This window comes from Cordyceps militaris (genome assembly GCF_000225605.1).
Source record: "Cordyceps militaris CM01 unplaced genomic scaffold CCM_S00005, whole genome shotgun sequence".
Classification (NCBI taxonomy): Eukaryota; Fungi; Ascomycota; class Sordariomycetes; order Hypocreales; family Cordycipitaceae; genus Cordyceps; species Cordyceps militaris.
Genome location: NW_006271973.1, coordinates 3,000,752 through 3,010,611, shown reverse-complemented (window position 1 = coordinate 3,010,611; position 9,860 = coordinate 3,000,752). Strand labels below are relative to the sequence as shown.

The 9,860-nt window shown below is 57.2% G+C and overlaps 3 protein-coding genes across 3 annotated transcripts; all 3 read left to right on the top strand.

The window, feature by feature from the left end:
• Window positions 1-132: 132 nt before the first annotated feature.
• On the top strand, window positions 133-3,148 carry CCM_07252 (serine/threonine protein kinase, putative; the record flags this gene model as incomplete). The annotated part of the gene is made up of 3 exons (XM_006672390.1): window positions 133-1,075; window positions 1,125-1,222; window positions 1,271-3,148. 3 exons carry the CDS (start codon window positions 133-135, stop codon window positions 3,146-3,148), a joined length of 2,919 nt encoding a protein of 972 aa, XP_006672453.1.
• Window positions 3,149-3,475: 327 nt separating this feature from the next.
• On the top strand, window positions 3,476-4,975 carry CCM_07251 (WD40 repeat-like-containing domain; the record flags this gene model as incomplete). The annotated part of the gene is made up of 1 exon (XM_006672389.1): window positions 3,476-4,975. The coding sequence occupies one exon, from the start codon at window positions 3,476-3,478 to the stop codon at window positions 4,973-4,975; it is 1,500 nt and encodes a 499-aa protein (XP_006672452.1).
• Window positions 4,976-6,355: 1,380 nt separating this feature from the next.
• Window positions 6,356-8,867, top strand: CCM_07250 (uncharacterized protein; the record flags this gene model as incomplete). The annotated part of the gene is made up of 5 exons (XM_006672388.1): window positions 6,356-6,427; window positions 6,505-6,726; window positions 6,783-6,960; window positions 7,021-8,217; window positions 8,275-8,867. The coding sequence occupies 5 exons, from the start codon at window positions 6,356-6,358 to the stop codon at window positions 8,865-8,867; spliced, it is 2,262 nt and encodes a 753-aa protein (XP_006672451.1).
• Between the last annotated feature and the right edge of the window lie 993 nt (window positions 8,868-9,860).

The following is a 9,860-nucleotide window of genomic DNA, read 5'->3' as shown; positions in this document are numbered from 1 at the left end:
CCCCCCCCCCCCCCCCCCCCCCTTCCGGTCGATCTCACTTTTTTGCCTCTTCACTCGCCAGCTTTCCTACCAGACAAGCAGAACAAGGACAAGCGGCAACCGCCTTCTCGCTTGCACAGTGCGCGCCGCATCATGACTTCCTACGGCCACCAGGTGCCCCCGCGCCACGCTCCTCCGTCGCAGCAGGGCTACGCCGTGCATCCTGCCAGTGGCAATGCCGGCCTGCCGGGCCACGGCCACGGCCACCGTCCCGGAGGCGGCGCTCCCCCGGGCACGTTTACGTCGGGCACCAAGATCCAGGTTGGCAGCCACCGCGTCGTGATCCAAAAGTACCTTTCCGAGGGCGGTTTCGCCCACGTGTACCTGGTGCGGCTGCCCGCGCCCGTCGATGGCACCGACCTCGCCGTCCTCAAGCGTGTCGCCGTCCCCGACAAGGAGAGCCTGCGCGCCATGCGCACCGAGGTCGAGACCATGAAGCGCCTCAAGGGCCACCGCCCCATTGTCGCCTACATGGACTCGCACGCCTCGGAGCTGCGCGGCGGCGGCTACGAGGTCTTTTTACTCATGGAGTATTGCGACGGCGGCGGCCTCATTGACTTTATGAATACGCGCCTGCAGCACCGCCTTACCGAACCTGAGATTCTCAACATCTTTGCTGACATTGCCGAGGGCGTCGCCTGCATGCACTACCTCAAGCCCGCGCTGCTGCACCGCGACATCAAGGTCGAAAACGTCCTCATCACCACGCGCTCCGGCGGCCGCCGCTTTATGCTCTGCGATTTCGGCTCCGCGGCCCCGCCGAGACCGGCACCTTCGTCGGTTGTCGAGTGTCGCTTGATGGACGAGGATGTGCAGAAACATACGACCCTCCAATATAGAAGTCCCGAAATGGTCGACGTCTACCGAAAACAGCCCCTCAACGAAAAGGCCGATATTTGGGCCCTCGGCGTCTTCTTGTACAAGCTCTGCTATTATACCACCCCGTTTGAAGACCAGGGGCAGCTTGCAATCCTGAACGCGAGCTACAAATTCCCCAGCCATCCCAATTTTTCTGAAAAAATCAAGAGACTTATCGGTACGTGTGCTGTTTCCATCCTGCGATGGCTGAATACTGACTCTTGTAGCATCCATGCTCCGAGAGGACCTGAATGCTCGACCGAATATATACCAGGTGGTGGCCGAGGCTTGTGCCATGCAAGGCCGCAAGATTCCGATTCCCGATGTACGTATTGATTGCACGTGGTAGTTCGCAACTCAGCTAACCATTCAGATCTATTCGGGGCGTTCCGGGTCAGAATCACCGTCTAAAACGAAGGGCGAAGCGTACCGAGAAGCACCGAAACCAGTAGTTGGTGTGTCGTTATCTGCCCCAGTTCAAAGTCAGGAAAAGCTACCAGATATTACACCTATGCGGCGTGGTCGACCAACGCCATCGCCGGCACAATCTCAGCCGCCTGCGGTCAGCGGCGCCTCAAATCGTGTGAAAGACGATGACCCATTCGCCGCGCTGGATGGGAACGCGAGCGCGAGCGCGAAGCCGTCTGTATCTGACGACATTTCAGAGCGATTTCCTAGCCTGGATCAGTTTTCACTGCTTCATCACAAGGGCAACAAGTTCGATTTTGACCCCAAGAGCCCAACAACGCCGAAACCAAGTGTGGCTCCCAAGATCAACATGGCCGACAAGCTAGCAGACTCGGCCTTTGCGGCATCCAGACAAGCTGCCCCTGCCACTGTGCCATTGGAGCGCCCCCACTCTGTTACACCTGTTGTGAGCAGGCCATCTGTTGCGCCACCAGCGATAGCGATAGCCCCGGCAGCCATTAAGCCGTCGACATCTCAGCCAGTCAATATCCGGCCTGTCTCTATTCAACCACTCCCAGCTTCGATCACTGCATCCCGTTATGTATCAACCGGCACGATGACATTTGACCCCGCCTCTGAGAGGGAACAGAAACAAATGGCGGCGCCGGCTCAACTTATACAGCAAAAACCCATCATGCGATCCTCCTCCGTTTCTGTTCGTCCGACACCTCCTGCCTCTTCGGTCCAAACTACCAGATTACAAGCTCGTCCAACCACGCCCGAAACTCCAAAGTTCGAGAACGTGCGCGGCTACTCAGATTTCAATGCGAGCCGACCCCGACCTGTTAGCACCAACTTTGACAGTCGGAAGCACTCTTTGCCAGATCACAGCAAAAAATCTACGCAAAATCCTGAACCGCCGTTGGGTGATGGTTACGATCAGTTGCAAAACCAAACCCGCACTCCTACTGAATTTGGCCAAAGAAATGATCGCGTCGTGGCTAACGATTACAACGCCCGACCGGATCACAAGCTTCGAGACGCCGTTTTAGAAACTGCTTTCAGCAAATTTGAGCAGCCACCGAGTACTGTTGGTGATAAGAAGCAGCCAGCGCAAACCTGGACGCCATCAAGCGATTCGACCATCCCCGGTGTCAAGGGCTACGAGAGCAGTGGTGATGAAGGCGAGGAAGAGTTGACGCCAGAAATGCGCCGTGAGCGTGAGCGTCTACAGCTAGAGGAAGAAGAGCAGAGAGTGGCCGCTGCGCAGTCTGAATACCGGCAGCGACTGGCCGGCGCAGCGCAGGGAAAGAAGCCCGTACCCGGGCCTAAGCCTAGCAGTATACAGGACAGGGTGCAGGCTTACATGGCAGAGGAACAGACGCAGAACAGTGTGCCGCGAACGGCTGAAGGCTATGGCAAGTACGCAGATGCTGCCGCGGCTGCTAGTAAACTCAAGCCGCAGATCAAACGAAAGCCGGTGCTTGATGGCGTCGCCCGTTCAAGTACCATGCCGCAGGCAGCTACGCCGGCGCCGAGAACGGATATTACGCCAGTTGCAAGCGCGCCATCCCTTACAGGTCTTAACAAACCGACGCCTCGGCCGCCGCCCAAGAAGCCAGAGCACCTGAACAACATCCCCACAGGCTCCGTCACACGCGACCGGTCGCTGTCGCCTGTAAAGAACAGATTGCGGAACCAGCCGGAGCAGCTGGTTGCGGAAGACTTGCCTGGACAGCCGGCCTTGCCGTGGTCTACCCAGGACAAGGAGGATTACATAGACGATTTCTCAAATCGATTCCCTAGCCTTAGCGCCATTGAAGGAGGTGGCGGCCGCAGATAGAGTTGGCATTTCGCGAAGCAGCGGCCGTCGCGTGTAAGTAAGCGTATATATGACTGCATGATTGCATAATGATATAGCAACCATATCCTTTCATTTTCATTCTCTTCAATTCTGACAAGTATTGATCTTCAATTTTTCAAATTTAAATCTCGCTGTCGCTTTTTATAGAAGTCGAGGCTGGCTGCTGGAGCTGGAGCGACCGAAAGAGGCAACTGGGGCTTATCTTATCAGTACTGTCCCCAAAACTTTTTTTCTGTAACCTCGAGGAAAGCTGCACTCCTCTCGACCAGATTTTTCCAATTCTCTACAACAAGACACACCAAAAAAATGGCGAAAAGAAAGAGACAACAAGCAGTTGCATTTGAGACTCCGGTCTCTACCGAACAAAAGCAAAATAAAAAGGCAAAAGCCGCCCCGGCCGCTACGAAAAAGACGACACAAACAAACAGCAACTCGTCCGGCCTGCAGCCCGAGACCCTTCAAATCATTGCCGGCTCCTATGACCAGGTGCTGCATGGAATGACAGCCGCTCTTCACAACGACGCCGAGTGCCAGTTTTCCGACACGTTTCTCTTCAACGCGCACAGCTCGGCCATTCGCTGCGTCGCCGTGTCGCCCGTGTCGGCCCCGTTGCCCGGCCAGGCGCAAAAGGTGCTGCTGGCGACGGGCAGCACCGACGAGCGGATCCACGTGTACAGCCTGTCGGCGCACCCGCCGCCGCAGGCGGCCGACAAGAAGAGCCGGGCGCTGCTCGCCACGGTGGCGCCGCGGCCGATCCTCGAGAACCCGAAGAACCGCGAGGTGGGCACGCTGCTGCACCACGCGTCGACGGTGACGGCGCTGCGCTTCCCGACGCGCGCCAAGTTGCTGTCGGCGAGCGAGGACTCGACGCTGGCGGTGACGCGGACGCGCGACTGGTCGATGCTGAGCACCATCAAGGCGCCGATCCCGGCGGCATTTGGGCGGCCGAGCGGCGACACGGCCCCGTTTGGCGGCACGCCCTCGGGCGTCGTCGACTTTGCCATTCACCCGAGCATGAAGCTCATGATCAGCGTCAGTCGCGGCGAGCGCTGCATGCGGCTGTGGAACCTGGTGACGGGGAAAAAGGCCGGCGTGCTCAGCTTCACGAGGGACATGCTGGTGCAGGCCGGCGAGGGCAAGCACTCGAGCGGCGAGGGCCGGCGTGTCGTCTGGGGCAGCGCGGACGGCGCGGACGAGTTTGCGGTGGCGTTTGAGCGGGACGTGGTGGCGTTTGGCATGGACAGCGTGCCCAAGTGCCGCGTCATGCCGTGCAAGACCAAGATTCACCAGGTGACCTATGTCAGTCTGGGTGGCGCAGAGGAAGAGGAGGAGAAGGGCGGCCAGGCGGACTCGGTCCTGGCGGTGTCGACCGAAGACGGCCGCGTGCTGTTCTTTTCGACCAAGACGGACGACCTGGTGAAGCAGGAGACGGACGACGGGGCCGAGAGACTGCCTCTTGCCAAGCTCGTCGGACAGATCGGCGGCAAGGACGCCGGCGTGACGGGCCGCATCAAAGACTTTGCGGTGCTCCGCAGTAACCTCAACCCGGGGCTGCTGTACGTGGTGGCGGCGAGCAGCGACGGCAAGGTGCGCGCGTGGACGGTCACGGATCAGGAGCTGCGCGCCGGCGAGGGCAACGAGGTCGGTACGCTGGCGGGCTTATATGAGACGCATAATCGTATTACGTGCCTGGCGGCGTTTGTCATGGTCCCGCGGGCGGATGGTGCCGAGGACAGCGAGGAGGAGGAGGAGGAGCTTGATGACGAGGAGGAAGGCAGTGATGACAGCGAGGATGAAAGCGACTAGTTTATCAATTAATAGAGCTTGTAAATGGCCAAAAAACGGCGCTTTGAATATATTAAGCATCTTTCTTGCACCGATTGCGTGAGCAAGGAACCTATGTCTGAAGTGGTACAAGAGGGTACAGTCTAAAGGCAGTGCATCATCCAAGATTATCATTTTCCTTTCCAGGGACATGACAGTCGGCGACGCAACATCTGGCGACTCATATCATATTCTCATAAAGTAGGAACGCAGCGTCGTCATTTTGCACGAGTCCGTGACTTGAACCAATTATTGAGAAAAGGACTCGGTGGCGCTCGTGTTGTTATGCAAGCGGTCTGAGATGGCGCGCAGGACAAAATGGGGGAATAGAAATGCGCGGCGCGAAGTACGAGCATGCGACGATTCGAAGCTGCATCCAGCAGTAGTACCATGTCGACCATATTGCTGCTAGAAGGCGAGGGACTTGGCTTGGTACCTAGGTACCTAGTTAATGAAATGCTGTTCTGAACAACTTAATAATAACCGTTGGCCTGCTTCGCAGTGATCATATGATAAAATAGCGAGGCTTTGGTCTTCAAGAAAAGCAACTCTGAGTGGTCTAGTTGGTTCATGGCGTTCGACTGTAATTGATTAATTGTCATCGAAAAGTCGGCGGTTCGATTCCGTCCTCGGAGATTTCTTTTTTGATTTCTTTTTGATTGTGGGGAACGCAGGCGAGTGTTTCTAACTACCTTACCTAGGTTCTGAGCGCAGTAGGTTTTTTTTCCACTGTGATTTCATCCTTTTTTATCAGAAAAACGCTAACGAGATCGGCTACCCATGATGATGCCAAGACTTCTACTTGGCGTTTGCAAGTTCTAGCCTAGCAGATCGAAGCCGTTTAGTTACAACCTACACTTCCGATGAGTACTCCGTAGCATCATCTTTTCTGACATGTCACGCGTGTCGCAAGGGTGAGGATGCTGGTTGTTTTGTACAGCTTAGTGCTGATGACACATTCATCATCAGCGCACACGCTTAACAACAACGCGGGTGTTACCATGTGCCTTGGCTGATGCACATGCCAGTCCTTGACAAAGAAGCCAAAGTTGTCGCCAGTCTGCTTAGTTCTATTGAGTTAGAGCTACGGCTGAATTTCGAAAGTTGCCTGGTAGTTCAGCCCCATCCCATCGGCGACAGCCTTACCGGCATGGGCTAAGGCGCGTGATCATGCAGCCAAACTGGGCGTCAGGGCCGATGTGCCGTTTATCCAGAAAACGCGCGTCCAACAGTCATGGGCAATGGTTTTCCTGTTTTCAATCCACCGAGGGACTTTGAGATATTTCGACTTGGTGAAACATGTCCTCTGTTCTTCTTCTTCAATATCATCTTACTTAATTGCCTCCGCACAAGTTCCTAGCCATGTTCCCGTCTGAGGAGCGAATTGCAGAGTTCCTTAGTTTTGCGCCCGAAGCGGGGGAGGGCAAGGCCTTTGTCTTTCTCGAGGCAAGATAACCGCCGAGGCGCCTCTTTTCTCCTGGCGATGCCATACTAACACTGGTCGCTGACAGGCCGCGACGACAGTAGAAGCGGCCGTCACTGCTTACTATGACGACCCAGACCTTCACAACGCTCCCGGGGAGACGAGTGACCAGAAGAGCGGCAAGCACCTGACAGACGCTCGCCCAAACGGCAATAGCATGTTGCCGACATACGAGGCCACAGAAAGGTCGACGATTCATAGTCATACCAATGCAGTAATACAGGCAGCGCACGTCCGCGCCCAGGATGAGGTGGGTGGAGGAGAAGCCTCAAGTGCACGGCGCAAGCTAACATCGGCCCCGCGCAGCAAGAAATGCAAAACATGCTACAAACTGTCCAGATCCGGTACAGACTGTACAATTCCGACCTAGAACCAGAGCACGAGCTCGACGCATATTGCAACTGCCTGGTACACCAGTACAAGCGCAGGAAGTGGGATCGCCTCGGAGTGCAGACCATGTGGTCCAAAGCGGTCATGTATCCCGGTAATTGCCATCCAGTCATTTGATCCTGAAGAGTCTCCGTCTGACATGAAGGGCAACTAGGTGAAAGGGCGTACGATAACTGCTATACGACCCAAGTCAGCTTGTTCAGCAGCAATCCATATCGCTACAATGTCAGCTCGCCGTATTTTGGCAATTACATGTACGGCGGAACGTGGACACCGCCACAACCAGTGCCACATCTTTACACGCAATATGTTCAAGATACGATAGGGCTTAACGCGGTGCTCAATCGAAAAGCACAGTCGGATATTGATGCCCAGGAGCCCTCGATGAGCATATGGAAAGTGGATGATCTCGCCAAGGCAGCCAGCGCGCTGAGTTTAGAAAAGCACAACGTACGAACCGAAGTCCCGGGCGCCTCGCAGAGGAAGAATGAGAAAACAATGGACGCCATGCATATGAGTAACGAGAAAGCTCCCGATGCCTCGCAGACGAGCAATGAGAAAGCTGTCGACGGCAAAGTGCACCTCGAACTACCGAATGCTGGCTCATCCAGTACCAACCGTCGCCAGTCTTGGTTCAAGAAGATGGTTTCGCGCAAGACGCCCGAAGAGAAAGAAGCGCACCGGCTACAAAAGCTAAGTGCGCGTTGCGGCACTCTGCGCAATGCGATCTTGCAGGAAGAGCACGCACGATGGCCAACGCAGGATTGGCGGCGGCTGGTGGCAGACTACCAAGACAAGGTGGGCATGACGCGCAAGATTGCCGAACTTCGCGAGCGATTTCCTATCCAGTACTTTCACCTTCTCTGTGCGGGCTACTTTGAGCCCATTCCCGTCGCGTGGGCCGACCAGGCCTCCAATCCGCTCAAGTTCAAGATTGAGGGCATGGAAGGCTGGCGAGGCATCACACCCACGTGGCGAGGCTACGAGGACACGGCCGAGGAGCGCCTGTATTGGGTGCTCAATCATCGTGAGGGCATGACCGGACAGCGGATGAAGCCGGACATGATTTCGGCGCTCAACATGGCGCGCCAGAGGATGGCGTGTGCCGTCGAGCCGCCACCACAGTACTTTTCGCCGACGGACACATGCCTGGTGCAGCATACCTCAGACGGCTATTCGAAGCAAGTCAGGGCGCCGCCGCTACGGGTGTTTGACGCACCGGAGACGGCGGCGGACGATACCATGATTCTGCTCGACGTGTCTGGGTCCATGGACTTTGAGCCTATGAAGCCAAATTACAATCAGTATCTCATCACGGGATACTCGAGGTCCACGCAGCCGAAGAATAAAGGTGATTTTACCTAGCTGATACTCTGGCAGAACTATTTTTCGCTAATTCAGGTGTAAGATGTTGCTAAGGCCATCATTCGCCGTTTCGTCGACGCCATGATCAACCACAGCCACAGCGCGCGCGGCTACCAGCTCACCACGTTTGCCAACCACGCGACGTACATGGGCGTCGCCAACCACGTCAACTTTGAGTCGGTCTGGCGCAACGTGGCGTTTGGCGGCGGAACGCGCGTCATGACGGGCTGGCAGCGGGTGAAGCGGCTGCACTTTGAAAAGCACCAGGCGTCGGCCACGCACCACCCCGTCTACGGGTGGCAGGCGGGCCCGCAGACGCCGATGCTGCGACTGCTCCTGCTGCTCGACGGCGAGGCGACGGACATGGATGAGTTTGAGCTCGACCTGCTCGGCAACGCGTGGGCGCACGTCACCATTTTCCTGATTGGCGTCGACGGCTGCCCGCACCACCACCGGCACGCCAACGAGCTGCAGCGCATCAGCGAGGTCAACCACCACGTCTCGTTTGTGGACGCGGTGGGCAACATGCCGGAGCGGCTGGTGACGCATGAGCTTCTCAAGAGGCATCTAGGCTATGACGTGTCCATGGCCGAGTTTGTGGAGCTGGAACAGCCGCCTGCTTACACGGAATCATAGCCGAGGCGGAAGGAGGAGTAGGCGTGGCCAGCGCGAATACTATGGAAAACAGATTCGAGTTCAACAAGTCTTGGGCCTCTCTCCATTAAATCGGCGCGTATCAATGACGAGAATACAGAGCGTGAAATCGCAGATATTCTAGACGTCTTTGTGAGATGTTTGTTGCACATCCAACTTCCCTCTCGAGAAGCAATATGTAAAGATAATTTTCCGGAGGGCCATAATATGCGACCATAATTATACTACTACATTGTTTTTATGAATTGTTGGTGCGGTAACATGAGCGCTGCCAACTGTAGCACAACGCACTATGACGTAGCATCACCAAACGCCTCGCCAAGCTTTGGCGGGGTCGCGATGCTCACCATTGCCCAACATCGAGGTGTCCCTCCCATCCAACACCAACCAACCCCTCACAGAAGCTCTCTGCAGCACGAGGGGTCTTTCGTCGACCTCCCCCCCCCCCCCCCCACCCCCACCACCGCAATGCCGTACCCCTTTGTCCTCCCGACCACGTCCGCGTTTGCCTTTTCCAGCGCGTTTGCCTGCGACTCGCACCCGTCGTTGCCCCTCGCCGCCAGCACCCACCGGGGCGTCGTGCGCGACGCCCTCAAGAAGCACAAGCGCCTGGCGCCTGGCGCCGCGCAGCCCGCGCACCTCGCCGTCGTCGTGTCCGCCGTCGACGCCTACCTGCCATACCTCGTCACCATTGTCGACGGCGGCCCCCTCGTCTCGGTGACGCCCACCAAGAACCCGCCGCGCATCGAGTGGCGCCCCACGCTCACGGGCGAGGTCGTCCCCGGCCGGGAGCCCGCCCGCGTCCGGATCCTCAGCCTCGAGCACGAGCTCTTCTTCGCGCTGTCGACGCGCGCGTGCGCGCAGGGCGCCACGGCCCGCGCCTGCCTGCAGCCGCTGTACTCGACGACCGGCCACGTGCTCGATGGGCCGCAGCGCGCGGCGGCGATCACGACGGCGACCAGGCACCTCCTCGAA